The sequence below is a fragment of the Macaca nemestrina genome, chromosome 8 (genome assembly GCF_043159975.1).
Source record: "Macaca nemestrina isolate mMacNem1 chromosome 8, mMacNem.hap1, whole genome shotgun sequence".
Classification (NCBI taxonomy): Eukaryota; Metazoa; Chordata; class Mammalia; order Primates; family Cercopithecidae; genus Macaca; species Macaca nemestrina.
The window spans coordinates 36,409,519-36,430,060 of NC_092132.1; the positions used below are offsets into that span (position 1 = coordinate 36,409,519).

General features: G+C 39.6%; 1 protein-coding gene across 1 annotated transcript in view; it reads right to left on the bottom strand.

The window, feature by feature from the left end:
* The window catches only part of LOC105475977 (thyrotropin releasing hormone receptor), a 45,816-nt gene extending 26,054 nt beyond the window's left edge, over window positions 1-19,762 (bottom strand). Inside the window, exons 1-2 of the mRNA XM_011731525.3 lie at window positions 19,460-19,762; window positions 18,038-18,914 (exon numbers count right to left, since the gene is read on the bottom strand). Of these exons, the coding sequence (XP_011729827.1) occupies window positions 18,038-18,826 (789 nt within the window). The 5' untranslated portion in view covers window positions 18,827-18,914; window positions 19,460-19,762. The remainder of the gene's footprint in view (window positions 1-18,037; window positions 18,915-19,459) is intronic.
* Window positions 19,763-20,542: the final 780 nt, after the last annotated feature.

Consider the following 20,542-nt stretch of genomic DNA (forward strand, 5'->3'; position numbering starts at 1 on the left):
AAGCTGAACTGCTATCAGAGGAAACGTGGCAGGGTGTCAGTTCTGCACATTGCCAGGAGCTTGAGTCACTTAACTACAAAAATGATCTTTAAAAATTCATGGGGTGCTCTGCATTCACCCTGCCGCTGTCCTCTCTCACTCTCACAGTGGTGCCACCTCTCTCACTGAGCCACTTCCTTATTTTCTAAGCTAAGAGCTGTTGCCCACAGAAAATATGCTGAGTTTCCCCATAGTCATAAATCCTCATAAAACTCAAACAACAAAGGCCCAGAATGGAGAGGCATAGGATGCTTTACTTTCTTGCAGCTACTATATAATTATGTTCAGAGCAATCTATCCAAGGGTTATAGCCAAAAGTCACCAGTGTTTTTTATGAAAGGGTGCAGTGTTTTCTTTTTTGAAATGTTATCTATTTTTATTTCAACTGAATATGGCTGTCAAGTGTTTCACATTATGCATCCTAATCCATGTGCATATGTATGTGGCCTTGTTTAATTTTCAGAGCTAATTTAGCTTTAAATTTATTCAAGTTCTTCTCATGTACTTCCATGCAGCTCTCAAGTGTGGTGTTTGACTCCAGTGGCAAGACCGTGACTTCTGTTTTAGATAAATACACTTATTCTTTTAACTGCGTTTTCGCTTGCTCATTGGCTCATTTTCGTTTCTTTAATTTTTCTCCCAACTGACAGAATCCACTAAAACATGTCTTTGGCCCTCTAGCCATGTCCAAGAGGAGAAAATAGGTCTTTTTATTTCTAGCTAAGTCTCCTATCCCATTTTAGCCTCCTATTTGTAAACATTCTTCTAGACCTCAGTGTTTCTCAGTCTGTTCTTCAGGCTTTAAATTCAACCCCCACCACACCTTCTTTCTATTATTATATTGATTCACAAATCTACTTTATGTGATCCTGACCACTCATTTCCAATCCCATATTTCCAAATCCTCCATAAAACTCCTCCTCTTAATATCTCTATGTTTAATATCTCTCGCTTACCATTTCTTTCAATAATTCTACCATTTTCTGTTTCCTGAAAAACATCTTTAGAGTCATATTTGATTCTTCCACGTTCTTATCCTGTATATCCAGGCTTTACTAGTTTAGTCATTTATCAATATGTCCCTAGGCACCATGGAGGCACCGTGGACACAACAATAAATAGGATCATGTTTCTGCCACTGTGCGATGCACAGTCTGCTGAGAGAAAGGGGCATTGGAACAAATTATTAACAGCAAAATGGTGAACCACACAGATGAATGCATAAAATGATACAAAGGGAAGGGAGAAACACCAAACCCTGCCAGTGGTGGTCAGGAAAGCCTGCTCTGAGAGGTCACCTACCACAGGGAGGATAGAAAGAAACAGGTCAAATAAGGGTCTACTGAGTGCTCAAGCCTGGAGGAGTCTGCATGCCGGTTGGCAGGCATGAGAGAGTGTAACAATGACGGAAGCTGCCTGTATGATGATGTGTTGGGGAACAGAGGGCAGATGAGTTTGGGAAAGTAAGCAGGGAGCAGATCATAAATGTCCTAATATGCCAATACAGTGACTTGGGATTTCAGCATATAGAAAATGGGAAGATTGAAGGATTTCAGGCAGCATAGCAATGGTATCAAGTTTACATTTTAGATTATTCTAGCAGCAAGCACCCTGGAAGAAGAACTGGAGGAGGGCAATCAGGAGGCAGGGTGCGGGTTGGGGGACGTGATGGCTGATGGCTGTAATCCTAGCACTTTGGGAGGGCAAGGTAGGAGGATCCCTTGAGCCCAGGAGTTTGAGAGCAGCCTGGGCAACATAGTGAGACCTCGTCTTTGTACAAAAATGAACAGAATTAGACAGGCATGGTGGCACACACCTGTAGTCCCAGCTATTCAGGAGGCTGATGTTGGAGGATTGCTTGAGCTCAGGAAGTTGAGGCTGAGATCAAACCACTGCACCCCAGCCTGAGAGACAAAGCAAGAGTGTCTCAAAGAAAAAAAAAAAAAAAAGGGGCGGAGCAAGATGGCCGAATAGGAACAGCTCCAGTCTCCAACTCCCAGCGCGAGCAACACAGAAGACCGGTGATTTCTGCATTTTCAACTGAGGTACTGGGTTCATCTCACTGGGGAGTGCCAGACAATCGGTGCTGGTCAGCTGCTGCAGCCCGACCAGCGAGAGCTGAAGCAGGGTGAGGCATTGCCTCACCTGGGAAGCGCAAGGGGGAAGGGAATCCCTTTTCCTAGCCAGGGGAACTGAGACACACAACACCTGGAAAATCGGGTAACTCCCACCCCAATACTGCGCTTTAAGCAAACAGGCACACCAGGAGATCATATCCCACACCTGGCCGGGAGGGTACCACACCCACGGAGCCTCCCTCATTGCTAGCACAGCAGTCTGTGATCTACCGGCAAGGCAGCAGCGAGGCTGGGGGAGGGGCGCCCGCCATTGCTGAGGCTTAAGTAGGTAAACAAAGCTGCTGGGAAGCTCGAAGTGGGTGGAGCTCACAGCAGCTCACGGAAACCTGCCTGTCTCTGTAGACTCCACCTCTGGGGACAAGGCAATAACAAACGCAGCCGAAACCTCTACAGACGCAAACGACTCTGTCTGACAGCTTTGAAGAGAGCAGTGGATCTCCTAACACGGAGGTTGAGATCTGAGAAGGGACAGACTCCCTGCTCAAGTGGGTCCCTGACCCCTGAGTAGCCTAACTGGGAGACATCCCCCACTAGGGGCAGTCTGACACCCCACACCTCACAGGGTGGAGTACACCCCTGAGAGGAAGCTTCCAAAGCAAGAATCAGACAGGTACACTCGCTGTTCAGAAATATTCTATCTTCTGCAGCCTCTGCTGCTGATACCCAGGCAAACAGGGTCTGGAGTGGACCTCAAGCAATCTCCAACAGACCTACAGCTGAGGGTCCTGACTGTTAGAAGGAAAACTATCAAACAGGAAGGACACCTACACCAAAACCCCATCAGTACATCACCATCATCAAAGACCAGAGGCAGATAAAACCACAAAGATGGGGAAAAAGCAGGGCAGAAAAGCTGGAAATTCAAAAAATAAGAGCGCATCTCCCCCGGCAAAGGAGCACAGCTCATCGCCAGCAACGGATCAAAGCTGGACGGAGAATGACTTTGACGAGATGAGAGAAGAAGGCTTCAGTCCATCAAATTTCTCAGAGCTAAAGGAGGAATTACGTACCCAGCGCAAAGAAACTAAAAATCTTGGAAAAAAAGTGGAAGAATTGATGGCTAGAGTAATTAATGCAGAGAAGGTCATAAACGAAATGAAAGAGATGAAAACCATGACACGAGAAATACGTGACAAATGCACAAGCTTCAGTAACCAACTCGATCAACTGGAAGAAAGAGTATCTGCGATTGAGGATCAAATGAATGAAATGAAGCGAGAAGAGAAACCAAAAGAAAAAAGAAGAAAAAGAAATGAACAAAGCCTGCAAGAAGTATGGGATTATGGAAAAAGACCAAATCTACGTCTGATTGGGGTGCCTGAAAGTGAGGGGGAAAATGGAAGCAAGTTGGAAAACACTCTTCAGGATATCATCCAGGAGAACTTCCCCAACCTAGTAGGGCAGGCCAACATTCAAATCCAGGAAATACAGAGAATGCCACAAAGATACTCCTCGAGAAGAGCAACTCCAAGACACATAATTGCCAGATTCACCAAAGTTGAAATGAAGGAAAAAATCTTAAGGGCAGCCAGAGAGAAAGGTCGGGTTACCCACAAAGGGAAGCCCATCAGACTAACAGCAGATATCTCGGCAGAAACTCTATAAGCCAGAAGAGAGTGGGGGCCAATATTCAACATTCTTAAAGAAAAGAATTTTAAACCCAGAATTTCATATCCAGCCAAACTAAGTTTCATAAGTGAAGGAGAAATAAAATCCTTTACAGATAAGCAAATGCTTAGAGATTTTGTCACCACCAGGCCTGCCTTACAAGAGACCCTGAAGGAAGCACTAAACATGGAAAGGAACAACCGGTACCAGCCATTGCAAAAACATGCCAAAATGTAAAGACCATCGAGGCTAGGAAGAAACTGCATCAACTAACGAGCAAAATAACCAGTTAATATCATAATGGCAGGATCAAGTTCACACATAACAATCTTAACCTTAAATGTAAATGGACTAAATGCTCCAATTAAGAGACACAGACTGGCAAACTGGATCAAGAGTCAAGACCCATCAGTCTGCTGTATTCAGGAGACCCATCTCACATGCAGAGACATACATAGGCTCAAAATAAAGGGATGGAGGAAGATTTACCAAGCAAATGGAGAACAAAAAAAAGTGGGGGTTGCAATACTAGTCTCTGATAAAACAGACTTTAAACCATCAAAGATCAAAAGAGACAAAGAAGGCCATTACATAATGGTAAAGGGATCAATTCAACAGGAAGAGCTAACTATCCTAAATATATATGCACCCAATACAGGAGCACCCAGATTCATAAAGCAAGTCCTTAGAGACTTACAAAGAGACTTAGACTCCCATACAATAATAATGGGAGACTTCAACACTCCACTGTCAACATTAGACAGATCAACGAGACAGAAAGTTAACAAGGATATCCAGGAATTGAACTCATCTCTGCAGCAAGCAGACCTAATAGACATCTATAGAACTCTCCACCCCAAATCAACAGAATATACATTCTTCTCAGCACCACATTGTACTAACTCCAAAATCGACCACGTAATTGGAAGTAAATCACTCCTCAGCAAATGTACAAGAACAGAAATTATAACAAACTGTCTCTCAGACCACAGTGCAATCAAACTAGAACTCAGGACTAAGAAACTCAATCAAAACCGCTCAACTACATGGAAACTGAATAACCTGCTCCTGAATGACTACTGGGTACATAACGAAATGAAGGCAGAAATAAAGATGTTCTTTGAAACCAATGAGAACAAAGATACAACATACCAGAATCTCTGGGACACATTTAAAGCAGTGTGTAGAGGGAAATTTATAGCACTAAATGCCCACAAGAGAAAGCAGGAAAGATCTAAAATTGACACTCTAACATCGCAATTAAAAGAACTAGAGAAGCAAGAGCAAACACATTCGAAAGCTAGCAGAAGGCAAGAAATAACTAAGATCAGAGCAGAACTGAAGGAGATAGAGACACAAAAAACTCTCCAAAAAATCAATGAATCCAGGAGTTGGTTTTTTGAAAAGATCAACAAAATTGACAGACCACTAGCAAGACTAATAAAGAAGAAAAGAGAGAGGAATCAAATCGACGCAATTAAAAATGATAAAGGGGATATCACCACCGACCCCACAGAAATACAAACTACCATCAGAGAATACTATAAACACCTCTACGCAAATAAACTGGAAAATCTAGAAGAAATGGATAATTTCCTGGACACTTACACTCTTCCAAGACTAAACCAGGAAGAAGTTGAATCCCTGAATAGACCAATAGCAGGCTCTGAAATTGAGGCAATAATTAATAGCCTACCAACCAAAAAAAGTCCAGGACCAGATGGCTTCACAGCTGAATTCTACCAGAGGTACAAGGAGGAGTTGGTACCATTCCTTCTGAAACTATTCCAATCAATAGAAAAAGAGGGAATCCTCCCTAACTCATTTTATGAGGCCAACATCATCCTGATACCAAAGCCTGGCAGAGACACAACAAAAAAAGAGAACTTTAGACCAATATCCCTGATGAACATCGATGCAAAAATCCTCAATAAAATACTGGCAAACCGGATTCAGCAACACATCAAAAAGCTTATCCACCATGATCAAGTGGGCTTCATCCCTGGGATGCAAGGCTGGTTCAACATTCGCAAATCAATAAACATAATCCAGCATATAAACAGAACCAAAGACAAGAACCACATGATTATCTCAATAGATGCAGAAAAGGCTTTTGACAAAATTCAACAGCCCTTCATGCTAAAAACGCTCAATAAATTCGGTATTGATGGAACGTACCTCAAAATAAAAGAGCTATTTATGACAAACCCATAGCCAATATCATACTGAATGGGCAAAAACTGGAAAAATTCCCTTTGAAAACTGGCACAAGACAGGGATGCCCTCTCTCACCACTCCTATTCAACATAGTGTTGGAAGTTCTGGCTAGGGCAGTTAGGCAAGAGAAAGAAATCAAGGGTATTCAGTTAGGAAAAGAAGAAGTCAAATTGTCCCTGTTTGCAGATGACATGATTGTATATTTAGAAAACCCCATTGTCTCAGCCCAAAATCTCCTTAAGCTGATAAGCAACTTCAGCAAAGTCTCAGGATACAAAATTAATGTGCAAAAATCACAAGCATTCTTATACACCAGTAACAGACAAACAGAGAGCCAAATCAGGAATGAACTTCCATTCACAATTGCTTCAAAGAGAATAAAATACCTAGGAATCCAACTTACAAGGGATGTAAAGGACCTCTTCAAGGAGAACTACAAACCACTGCTCAGTGAAATCAAAGAGGACACAAACAAATGGAAGAACATACCATGCTCATGGATAGGAAGAATCAATATCGTGAAAATGGCCATACTGCCCAAGGTAATTTATAGATTCAATGCCATCCCCATCAAGCTACCAATGAGTTTCTTCACAGAATTGGAAAAAACTGCTTTAAAGTTCATATGGAACCAAAAAAGAGCCTGCATCTCCAAGACAATCCTAAGTCAAAAGAACAAAGCTGGAGGCATCACGCTACCTGACTTCAAACTATACTACAAGGCTACAGTAACCAAAACAGCATGGTACTGGTACCAAAACAGAGATATAGACCAATGGAACAGAACAGAGTCCTCAGAAATAATGCCACACATATACAGCCATCTGATCTTTGATAAACCTGAGAGAAACAAGAAATGGGGAAAGATTCCCTATTTAATAAATGGTGCTGGGAAAATTGGCTAGCCATAAGTAGAAAGCTGAAACTGGATCCATTCCTTACTCCTTATACGAAAATTAATTCAAGATGGATTAGAGACTTAAATGTTAGACCTAATACCATAAAAATCCTAGAGGAAAACCTAGGTAGTACCATTCAGGACATAGGCATGGGCAAAGACTTCATGTCTAAAACACCAAAAGCAACGGCAGCAAAAGCCAAAATTGACAAATGGGATCTCATTAAACTAAAGAGCTTCTGCACAGCAAAAGAAACTACCATCAGAGTGAACAGGCAACCTACAGAATGGGAGAAAATTTTTGCAATCTACTCATCTGACAAAGGGCTAATATCCAGAACCTACAAAGAACTCAAACAAATTTACAAGAAAAAAACAAACAACCCCATCAAAAAGTGGGCAAAGGATATGAACAGACATTTCTCAAAAGAAGACATTCATACAGCCAACAGACACATGAAAAAATGCTCATCATCACTGGCCATCAGAGAAATGCAAATCAAAACCACAATGAGATACCATCTCACACCAGTTAGAATGGCGATCATTCAAAAGTCAGGAAACAACAGGTGCTGGAGAGGATGTGGAGAAATAGGAACACTTTTACACTGTTGGTGGGATTGTAAACTAGTTCAACCATTATGGAAAACAGTATGGCGATTCCTCAAGGATCTAGAACTAGATGTACCATATGACCCAGCCATCCCATTACTGGGTATATACCCAAAGGATTATAAATTATGCTGCTATAAAGACACATGCACACGTATGTTTATTGCAGCACTATTCACAATAGCAAAGACTTGGAATCAACCCAAATGTCCATCAGTGACAGATTGGATTAAGAAAATGTGGCACATATACACCATGGAATACTATGCAGCCATCAAAAAGGATGAGTTTGTGTCCTTTGTAGGGACATGGATGCAGCTGGAAACCATCATTCTTAGCAAACTATCACAAGAACAGAAAACCAAACACTGCATGTTCTCACTCATAGGTGGGAACTGAACAATGAGATCACTTGGACTCAGGAAGGGGAACATCACACACCGGGGCCTATCATGTTGAGGGGGGAGGGGGGAGGGATTGCATTGGGAGTTATACCTGATGTAAATGACGAGTTGATGGGTGCAGCACAGCAACATGGCACAAGTATACATATGTAACAAACCTGCACGTTATGCACATGTACCCTACAACTTAAAGTATAATAATAATAAATAAATTAAAAAAAAAAAAAAGAGGGAGGGGGATTGGAAGGAAGCTTCTTCATATGTGGCAAGGCAGGAGATCAGCCTTCTTGCCTACAGTGCAGAGAGGACACAATGGGACTGGAACTGCCGTCATAACAATAGAAGGGAGATATTGGGTGTATGAGAAATTTCAGAGGAAAGAATTCTATGTAAAATGACACAAGAACAGTAGGGAATTTTGAAATAGGCATTTAAGACATAAAAAGAGGAAACTGATTATGGTTCTGCACATGGATAGACAGAAATCCCTGAAGGCCCATTTGGAATGGAAACTCCAAGGGTGAAGAAGCCACTGTCTGTAGAATGTGATATTCTCTGGCATTGCTCAATAGCTTGAAGAGAAAACTGAGAAGGCAGGTGTTGATGGTGGTCTTGGGTTTTGTTTTTCTGGCCTCATTGACTACTTCTGCATATTGGAAGGTCTTGTATTTCATGTTGGCCTGGTGAATGCCTACTCATTATTCAAGCCTGAGTGTGACTTGTATCCCATTGGGGGCTTGCCTTCAACCTTACGCACAATAAGTACCATTTTCTTGTCTTCTGTACACTGCACAGCTTAACCTTGTTTTTAATGTAGATCTTTCATATTCTACTGAATGTTCCAGAAGAGAGTATTATTGGTTCTTTAGACAGTATTTGGCATAAAATTGGTGCTTAATAAATGTTAATTGAATTGAAGAGATAATGGATGAAGAAAGAAAAGTGATGAAAGGGTCATATTTTAAAGGGTATTGAAAGCCCTCAGAGAAGCTGGGAGATATATATATATATATATATATATATATATATATATATATATATATATATATATTTTTTTTTTTTTTTAAGGAGATAAATGTGTGAAAACTGTTTAAGGAAAATTAGTCACATAGGAGCACTCAGATGGATTTGTTCTCATCTCTATACCTCTGTTCATTTTGTTTCCCTTCCCTGGGCTGTCATTTCTCTGCCTCTCTATGCCTTCTGTCCGAGGTAGCTATCTTATTGTGGAAGGAATTTAAAGATTCATGGGAAAGCCAACAGGTTGTTGTACAATGAAGTCAATTATCTGAGTGTGCCATGTTTCCAAATCAGCCTGTCCTATTTGGAGGGGGAAATCTTCCTAAAACATCTTCTCTACTAACACAATCACCATCGTGCTGGCTAGTTGCACTTTTGTTATTTTGGGAATTCAAAAAGGATTTAATAAAAGACAAGGAGATTTTAATTAAAATCAGAGAAGAATATGTCACATGTAAAGGATAATTTTTCAGGAAGCAAAATAGAGTTTTGGACTTGACCGAGCCCCTAAGTCTGTATGAATGTATTCTTTCAGACTTTCTTTTACTACATTTGTAAAATTACATATTTTATATATATACACATACATGTTTTTATATATACATGCACACACAAACACTAAAGTGTGCTGATAAGTATTTAACAATCATCTCTCCACAAAAAAAGAGGGGACCCTGGCTTGTCATATTTGCTGATTTTGTAAAGTAATTCAACCATGACCAATTTTAAGCCACCAGTGTGATGGCACCGAATGCGGAGTTGGGGAGTGAGACTAATCACCTGCTCTTGCAAAGCCTGTACTCCTTGGCAGCTACACACCACTGAGTGTGTACACTTTTGGGAACCTACTGTATGCCAAACACAGGGCTGAGGGTACCAGAATACATGGCCCTATTCTTCGGGATGTGAGTGAGAGTGGGAAGACATGCTACCAATTATGAGGACAAAGAATTACTAAAGCATATGTGTATGCAAAGTACTGTGGAAACATAGGAAGAACACCTAACATATATGTAGTTAGGAATGTAGCTATATAAATCTACCTGAGAAATTCAGTTAAGGTTTGATGGGGCGGTTGGGTATCATTTTTGATTTATGACTTGAAAGATAATTGGGGGTTTGCCAGATGAAGGGTGTTCCAGCTGAGAGAATGCAGCAAGTTCAGAGAACTACAAATAATTCAGAATTGCTGGAGCATAATGTGTAAGTTGTGAGAGCCACGTGAGAGGAAGCCGAAAATGTAGGAAAGGGACAAGTTCTTATTTGTGATTCTAAGGAGTTAAAACTCCAGCGCTCAGGGGACTGTAAAAATTATGCTGATAGTATTTCTGTGTTAGAGAGATCCCTTAGTGAGTAATGTGCAGAATGATTTGGAGGAGAGTGCCATGGGAGCAAGAGAAGCTGGTAAGGTGTGCAGTGAAATAGGGCAGTGAGAGGCGGTGAACCAGGGCAGCAGTGGTGCAAGTGGAGAAGTAGGTCAGCAGGAGAATAATGAGCTGGAATCACTAGGACATGGTTATTGCTTAGCTATGGGGAGCAGGGGGATAACAGGAGAAGAAGGCCCTTAGAAGGACCCCCAGGTTTCTGGTTTGGGAATCTAACGTAGGAAAGAAATAAAGAGGTAGAGGTTTATGAGGCAAAATAATGTGTTTTGTTTTAGACCTATCGGATTTGATGTAATTATGTGATGTCCAAAAAGCAATTGTATTTATGGGTAGGGAGATGTCTTTTCTGAAGCTATACACCGAAGACTCAGGTGAAAGTCGTAAGCATGGGCATAGAAGAAAGCATATAGAATGACAAGGGACAGGATGGGGAGGAGAGGTGGGAATTAGATGTAGCAGGACCACAATCTGGCTCAGACTTCCTTCTCCAGGCACTTGCCTTCCATAGCTTGCTTCAACAATACCAGATTATTCCCACTCTGAACATGCCCAGTCTTCTCCCATTTACTTCCCCCTTTCTGTTGAACTTTCCTTCTTTTCTCTCTGACTTTACTGCTGCTTGCAGGCATTCATCCCACCTTTATAGGTCCAGTTCAAATACTATGTACTCCAAAAGCCTTCCCCCATTTTCCTCTCCTTTCATGGCTGCCATGTTTTCTCTCATAGAATTTAGTGTTATACTCAGAATTATTTGTGTACATGGCCCATATTAAGCTCCTTGAAGATAAAGAGTTTATATTTATAGATCCCTGTAGCCTCTATACCTAGGATAGTGCTAGGGGCTTTTTGGATGTGAACGAATGTTTAATTAAATTAGGGAACATATCGAATAAGAATGACCTGTTGCAAAACTTTTGCTCAACACTGACCCAGCTCAAGCATTATAACTTTTGCTTTTTCCCCCAACTCATTAAAAAAAAAAAAAAAAAACCTAAAGGAAACTAAGAACATACTTACCAACCAGACTTCATGTGTCTAGAACTTGGAGTATCTGTGTGCATGTTGAAGAATTCATGAGAGGCTATGTAAAGAAGTATAAAGTAGTTTGTCATCTTCAAGTTTAGCTGATTTTATGATGTTTCTTGTGTGAACAGATTGAATTCTATAGGAGCATTGGTCTTTCTTTTTTGTAGGCATATAGAATAATTTATTTTTCTCTGCTAGTGAACTTATGGCTCAATTATTCATAAATACACATTATTTATTCCTAATTTTATATTTGCAGTTTTTATGCAAATATAAAATTAGGAATAACCAATGTGTATTTATCTAAATCAAAGCACACAAAACACACAACTTTAGGAGATAATTTATAGGATATGTACGAAATCTTTTCTTACACAGGATGTGAATCAGAAAATAGATAACTATTCTTTAATAAAAATAAAATGGCACACTTAGCTGTAAGCTGTCACAAAAATTATACATTTTTCTCCTGAACTTAGAGATATTTACACTATTAAGCATATAGTTGAACCCAGACATTGGAATAAATAAAACAATTAAAAATGAAAGATGAACTGGGCACAACGGTGTGCACCTGTAGTCCCAGCTACTTGGGAGACTGAAGCAGGATGATTTCTTGAACTCAGGAGGTAGAGGTTTCAGTGAGCTATGATTGCACCACTACACTCCAGCCTGCATGACAGAGCAAGGTCCCCATCTCTAAAAAAAGAAAAATTGAAAAATGAAAAAATTAAAAAAAATAAAATGAAAGATGAGTCTGTAGCCTCAGTACTCTTGGGAAACCTCTAATTTAGGCCTAATACTGAAGAGTTTAATATCATTAATTTGCCCTGTGAGCTTAATCATTGATTAAGCTACCTGGGGAGAAGAATGAATCTGTTGAGTAAAGGTTCTCTTAGATGTAGGTGGAACTGGCAGTTGCTTACGTTTATAATTTATGAGATTTTATGGTTCCAAATGTCAGCCCTACTGCCTGACATTCCAACAATGTGCCTCCTTTCCTATGTGTCTTGCAGGTTTTACATAGCCTCTCATGAATTCTTCAAAATGCAACCTTGGGGTATCCAAGCACCAGACAGGTGAAGGCTGGTCAGTAACTATCTTCTTAGTCTCCTTTACTTTTTTTTTTTTTTTTTTAATGAGTTGGAGGGAAAGCAAAAGTTCTAAAGCTAGAGCTGGGTCAACATTAAGTAAAATTTTGCAGTAGGTCATTATTGTTCAGTATCTTCCCCCAATTTAATTAAACATTCATTCACACCCCAAAATATGTATTCTTTAAAAAGTAAATAGGCCGGGCATGGTGGCTCATGCCTGTAATCCCAGCACTTCGGGAGGCCAAGGCAGGCGGATCATGAGGTCAGGAGATCAAGACCATCCTGGCCAACATGGTGAAACCCCATCTCTACTAAAAACACAAAAATTAGCTGGCCATGGTGGCGCATGCCTGTAATCCCAGCTACTCGGGAGGCTGAGGCAGGAGATTCACTTGAACCTAGGAGTAGGAGGTTGCAGTGAGCCGAGATCGTGCCACTGCACTCTAGCCTGGTGACAGGGCGAGACTCTGTCTCAAAAAAAAAAAAAAAAAAAAAACAAAAAAAACAAAGAAAGAAAATGTAAATAGCACTAGAGGTAGGAGTTGGAGCAAGGCAGGGGAGAAGAGGGAAGACACATGGAAGCCAGTTCTTTATCTGAGTGTCTTCATTTTCCATGAGCATTGTATGACTGAGGTGTGCTTAAGAGAGGGTCGGGAGGGTGCCCAGTGAGGTGGGGATCACTGAGACGCATAGGAGAGAGGGAAGAGTAGATGGCTGGACAGGTGGGAGGAAAGCAAACCTGAATTTTGTCTGTTATATCTCATATGACTTCAGCAACAGCACTATGAGGTCATTGTTTTTCTTATCTTATTGATGAGAAAACTGAGGCTCAGAGAAACGAACTCAATCCTGATCATTTTCTTTTGCTTTGCCTTGTGCTTTCCCTTTGAGAATATTATTCCCAAAACTTTATATGGAAAACCTGGAAGCCAAAACTACATATACATTTGACTATAATTGTGTTAAAAAAAAAAAGATCCAGTGAAAACATAAGAAAAGCAATATAACAAAATGATGATGATTTTGGTCCTTGAGAGGTGGGGTCAGAAGGTAAGAGATGGCTTTTTCCTATTCTAGTTTTCTATATTTTCCATAATACACATGATTGCTTTTATAGCATCAGTGTCATCACCACCAATAACAGCAAAAGGTGTGCATTACTTTAAAAAGGAAAGTTGTGCCAGGCACGATGGCTCAAGCCTGTAATCCCAGCACTTTGGGAGGCAGAGACTGGCGGATCAACTGAGGTCAGGAGTTCAGGACCAGCCTGGCCAACATGGTGAAACCCTGTCTCTACTAAAAATGCAAAACATTAGCCAGGTGTGTTGGTGCACACTTGTAATCCCAGCTATTCAGGGGGTTGAGGCAGAAGAATCTCTAGAACTCTGGGGGCGGAGGTTGCAGTGAGCTGAGATACTGCCAGTGCATTCCAGCCTGGACTAGAGGGAGACTCGATCTCAAAAATAAATAAATAAAAATAAAATAAATAAATAATAAAAAGGAAAGTTGTTTTTGTTTCTTGGGTTACCAATATTCCTTCTAGATATTTAATAGTTTCCTGGAAACAAAGACTGATATTTTTAAGGCTTGATGAGTCAAGTGAATTCCATAGTAAGAATTCTGCCATTACTCTTAGAGCTTCTATTAAGACTATGTTACATGGTTTCTCTACTAGGTATTCTGTAAGAATTAAGAAAAAAATATTAAAGTAACTCCATTGAAAATAAAACTGGTAGCCTGTTTTATAAATCTATAAAATATTCTGCATATTTCTGCATTCTGTAGAAAGTACATATTTGAATTGAATGTGTTTATTGATATTACATTTTACTAAGATGTTCAGGTGTTTCTGTGCTTTCAAAATACCAGAAATCCAATCAATTACATAGAAATACAGAGTCAATAATAGAGATATTGTATCTACATAATGTGGAACCCCTGAATTGACTGAAATGAGGGACTCTGGAGGCATTGTGTAGATAGAGCTGAAATGAGGCAAATATGAAAATTTAAACAATGCCTCTTTTATATTAAAACAACCAACTATAAAAGCAATGTATTTAGTCAATGAAATAATCCTTTTGGTTTACACAATTCCAAGCCATAAGTTTGGGTAATTTATCTTACTTAATTTACCCAACATTTCGATGGTTTCCTAAAACATAATTGAATCTCTGGAAAAAAGAAAACAAATATTCTGGCCTGGATTTTCTGCATAGAGAATGTTAAGTTAAAAACACATAAGCAAGGAAAAAACTCACATTTGTCCTTTACATGTAAATGCTCTTTTACTTCCTTTATAAATGTGACTCTTTTAGGCTATGCACATTTGAATGTAAGAACTTGGTTAGAAAGACCTGACCCAGATGAGTATTTATTAAACTGTAAATTAAACTTGCCTAAAAGAAAAAAATGCAGAGAAAATATTAAAATGAAAGTCCTTTGGCTATAGAAGGTGGAGGTTTGAACCTTTCAAAGATTTAAGAAAATAAGTATTTTAGAAGAAGAAAAAAGCAGGTCACTAATTTTGTACAAAACTGGTTCCCCTTCACTGTTCTCATTTCTATTGATCAGGGGCACCACATTCTTCTAGACTCAGAATCCTGGGGCCATGCTGAATTGTCCTTTCTTCATCCTTTATGTCGGATATGTTTACATCACACCGTTTCTTTCTTTGAAACATCTTTCTGGTTTACTCTTTACTTTAAATTCTCCTGATAGATGATCTTACTGCCTCATGCCTGTATCGCTACTAACAACTTCCAAAGTGGTCTCTCTGCCACCGATCTCTCTCTCTTCAAATCTGCCTCCCCAAGAGCTGTCAGATTTCTCATCCCTAAATACCATTTCATCATCGCTGCTCCCTGCTCATCACTCACATTCTTTGTCGCCTCTGCATTAAGTTCAAATTCCTTTCTTTGCCCGATTGTCTGGATCCTCCACAGCCTTCTCTGTCTCTCTGTCTCTTTCTCTTCTTTCACTCTCATACACTTCAGTCCAGTCTTACTTTTTACTACTCCCCTATATACATCATTCATTTCAGACAACTAAGTCGCTCCATCCCATAAGTTCCACTCGATATGCCCCTACTTGGCCCCTCTCCAAACCCACGCCATTCTCATCCCAGCCACTATGTCTTGTGCTTTATGCATGGGATACTGTCCTTGACTTCTACTTTTCAAATTATCTTCATCCTTCCAGAGCCATCTCAAAAGCCACCTCTTCCTTGAAGACTTCTCTGATTCCTATAGCCCAGTAATTTTCCTTGTTTTCTCTGAACTCCCATCCCATCTATAATGAGGGTTGAATTACAAGGCACATTGCTTAAATACACTCCTCTTGGCTTATATGTCACTCCATGTTTCTCAGTTAGGGTGTTATTGGTGTTTGCAACAAGGGAACTTCATTCCTTATTCTTGGAGGCTGACAGTGGTGTTAATGTGACAACCCCAAATGCTCAGAATGTATTTCCAAATGCTCTAATTATTAAAACAAACTCCGTAAAGAAGTTACCATGTCATATACATATTTGTTCAACAAGTAATCTTTGTTAAAGCAGTGAATGTGGATTTTTAAGGAAAAACCTGTAGTTCCCTCACAGTTGCCAAAATATATTTTTAAAATTAAGAAGGAGCCTAGTTAACACTCAGGCATTAATCACCACTCCACTTTAAGCATCTTTCAGGAGGTATTTCATGGGTCCTCACACGGATCTTGGATATTGCTACTTATCTCGTTTTATAGATGACAAAACTAAGGCTCACAGAGTTCTGCTTATCCAAGGTTATAGAGTTTGAATGGAATCCTGGCATTTAAGCCCAAGTTTGGAGCCAAAGCTTTGGCTTTTTCTTCTATCATACAGCCTCTGTAAAGACAGCTTGTCGGTAACAGTTTTGAAATAAGAATGTGAATATGTAACACAATTAGCAAATTAAAACATATTAATGCTGATAGGTACTAATGACTGTAATGGAAAGAAAGGACATTAGGCAAGACAAACAAGTTTTAAAAATTTATAACAGGAATGCAAATTGGAGTCTAATGAATGAATTTACTCCCTGACCTTCCTCGCTGCTGACATTAACCCATGTTTGGTGTCTAATTGAGATGTACATATTCTTTACTTTCTTATTATATTGTCAACGTTTGTCTTGGAAGATAGTCAATAGATCTCTAAATTTCCATTAATCAAATTTTGGGTAATAAATGGCCAAATAAGCCTTAGAGTAGGTAGCACTGCTAGATCCAAGGCAAAAGAAATCTAAGAGCTGGCAATAGTTGCTTAGGTCATCTCTCCTATCATCTAGTTATCTTAAATAATAAGTACTATATAAACCAGGTATTACAGCAACATTTAAAATGCAGTGTATGTTTCCTTTAAGTTATGGTTCATTATTCATTTCATGCATATCTAAAACTCTTAAATTTTTTAGCAGTTTATTTCGCTGTGTCTGGTTACAATGCATATATCAACTAGAATTTATGAAGTAACAGTGGGAATGATTCATATATATACTTTTTTACAAAGTACGCTCAGTTTCTAACTAGGTACACAGAGAGAACTATATTCCTTGCAAGAAATATCAGAAAATTCAACCCATTTAAAAGAATCAGCATGTTGATTTCAAGTTTAGCTTTCTTTTTTAACTATGAGAATAAACATTTATCATCTGTTCATTATATTTACCAAACAAGGAAAAGAAACTTAAAGCTAAGTTTATAAGTAACTTAGAAGAAGTGTACAAACATAGATAAATGTGTAAATGATATAAAAGTATTTTATTCCTATATCATTTCATAAATCATATGTACTGCAATAAAGTTTTGCACTTGGTTCACTAATGAAACCACTATTCAACTAATTATATGGGCATTCAGGTGACCTAAAAGCATAAAAGAATTTTTAGGAAAAAAACAGATTTTTTAAAAAAATTGAGTCATTCTTTCTGAAAAATTGAGCTTGATGTTGTCTTTTTTATTAGAACATTTCCTGAGCAAAGTGCATTTTCAGCTTCTGCATGCTGGGACACTGTGCAAGGAGCTGGAGGAGAGGGTGATAGAATCTTCCCCCACTAAGCCTACCACAAATAAGTCCAAGAACCTTTGCCAGGTATATGTCTCCATTGTGAGTAACTGTAGAATGGCAAAGAAAGTTTCATTTATTTTTTAACTAACCTGTTTTCAAACTGTCCTGTCAAATATTTGTTGTGCAATGAATTTTTAAGATAATTCTTTATCATGCAATAGAATTCTTTCCTACAGAAGCCAGAAATTGTCCAAATATTCTGATAACATTTCCAGAGAGGCACAAACATATTAAAGGTAAATTTCCAGAGTTTCTGTTTATATTTCTTTGTATCTTAATAGCACCTGAACTGATACCTGCTGATGTGCTATCCAATTTTCCCTATCTATTTTTAGATCTCCAGTTGCTTTAGAGATGGATTTAATATGTTAGGCAGAAGCTTACACTGTGAAACATTTGCATGATTGTATTTCGGTTTTGCCATCAGTTAAACAGGGCAAAGTTGTTCCCATCTCCAAGGAACTCTATCCCACATTTCCTCTATTGACTTGGAGTTTGGGTTTTGCTTACCTGCTTCCTTGAAGATACTGTGCTGTTGAAACATCTATTAGAGGTATTTAAATTCAAATTTGTGTTCTGATGGGTTGAGTCATTTTTCCACGTCTTAGAGTTTTCTTTAGGATCTGAAGGAATGGGATTTAGGAAAAGGATTCTAGCTATGAATCCATAGAGGACGGTAGCCAGGATCATTGGCACAACATAAAAGACACCAAAGTCCATTAGGTAAATAGGTGAGTAGTAATTCCTGGAGATCTTGTAGCCACAGGATATCACAATAGCATCTTTGTAGGTGCTAATATTGAGATCCAGCAAGAAGAACCAGAGCATACAGTAAATAGATGTGAAAGCCCAGACAAAGATGATAATCTTTTTGGCTCTGGAAAACGTGCAGAGAAACTGGGCTTTGATGGGGTGACAGATTGCTATATACCTCTCAATGGTAAAGGCTGTTATTGAACAAGAGGATGCATTAATTCCCAAATACTGGAGGTAAGTAATGCAGAGGCATCCAACATAGCCATAGACCCAGGAACCATAGATGCTGTCTGTTATGTTGGGGAGGCCTGCGGCCACCAAAACCATGAGATCAGCTACTGCCAGGCTCACCAGGTAGCAGTTTGTGGGGGTCCTCATGTGCTTGGTTCTCATGACAACCAGGACTACCATGATGTTGCCTACAATGCCCAGGCCACAAATAATGAGCACGAGTAAGATGGTGACCACCTGGTATTCTAAGGCCACCGCTGCTCGTGGCTGAAGCTGTGTTTGGTTCAGTTCACTGACTGTCTCGTTTTCCATCTTTAGTGGCTTAAAGTTTCTCAGAAACACTGACTTCTCAAAACATCTTCTTTCCAGCGCTCACCTTTATTGCAGCAGTTCCATCCCCCTGTGAAGGGTCATAGTACATATTCATTAATAGTGTTACAATTTCTGATCAAGTCCCAATCACAAATAACCCTCACTTCCACTCCTTTCACTTCCTATTTTTCTGTGGGAATAGGGCTCATGTGTACTTCTTAAAACTTCCTTTATTGCATCTCTAGTGTAGAATGGAGTAACTGTTTTGACCAGCTCACATTAAGAGGGATCAGTTCCCTCTTAACAGAGAAAAATGCTTAAGAAAAGAGAAACAGTAAAAACTCCTTGTTTTGAAACAATGCCCGATTGAAAAAAAATTAAATAATATCTGCTAACTGAAAAATAAATACTAATACACCTCTTAGATGCCTGGCAAAACTATGATGAAGAAGAAAAAGATACCAGAGGAAAAAGCCAAGAAGCTCGATAATCAAGCTTGTTACAAATTTAGCTGTTGCCTCTTTTGCTCTCAGAGGGTGAGATGTCTTTGGTATAAAATAGAAAGCCTTTGAGATGACATTTCCCCATGCCCCCTGCCCCACAGATACAAGAGAGGACAATTCCTTCTCTTACCTTATCCTCTGTAGCACTGCCTGATTTTCTGGGTAGATGAAGTGGTAATAGTTCCAAGTTTCTAATCTTTCGGAAAATCTCATCTACTCTATTTGAGAGGGAGACCACTTAGCAGTGCTCAGTCTTTAAAACTGCAGTTTCTCCAAAGCCTCACAGCGCTTTCCAACTAATGACAAACCATGCAGCCGCAGCAGAAGCAGGAGCAGCAGCAGGAGCAGCAGCAGTGAGGCTGTCAAATCATAGATCGTCCCCTAATGAGAACATACACGCTCGCTCGCTCGCTCTCTCACACACAGACACACACACACACACACACACACACTCACAAATGCCAGTCAGTCCTCACTGACTCAGAGTCTTCTGCTCTTGGAGGATTTACTATTAAATGTGCTGATGAGACCGTCTTTAATTTGGAAAGCTGAAATCATAAGCCAGGGGTCTAGAAGCAGCTGGCCTTGTCGTTGTTGATCGTCTAAGTTCTGCAGAAACGCCAGTACCTAAGCTGCTCTGAAATACATTTACACTCCTTGTTTGATAGGACTTTGGGGTTAGCAAATCCTTCTCAGTCTAGACACGGCCCTTGAAGCTTGAAATATCGGTCTGAGCTGAAATCAACCTCTTTCTCTACTATGAAAACCCTTGTACTGTTTCTCAAGTGAATCAGTACCATTGGCTTCCTCCTCTCATATTTTGTGAATGGAAAATGAGTTAAAATTGATTTCAAACCATTTCAGCTGCAATCTGCTGATGCTTATAACAATTATTTTTAAAAGGCCTCTTTGAGCTAGGAACATCAATTTAAACTGCGTAGGGTCTGTTAAGTTTTTCAACTCCTATTTCTGGACCACTTTATAGAATCTATCGGCCCTGGGTGCTTTTCCCCTTCTCCTGTCCTCTGGATTTCCAATCACATGAACCGCCTAGCAATGTTTTGTCTCAGTTTATTTCTAGGTGGAAAAATCATCTAGTAAAAATCTATACCAGTGCCATTCTGTTACCAAACCTCTGAAATGAAAATTTATAGACACATCTTTTGAGAAAAGTATGCTTCAGCTTTATTATTTCTCTAAAGTAGCCAGTGGG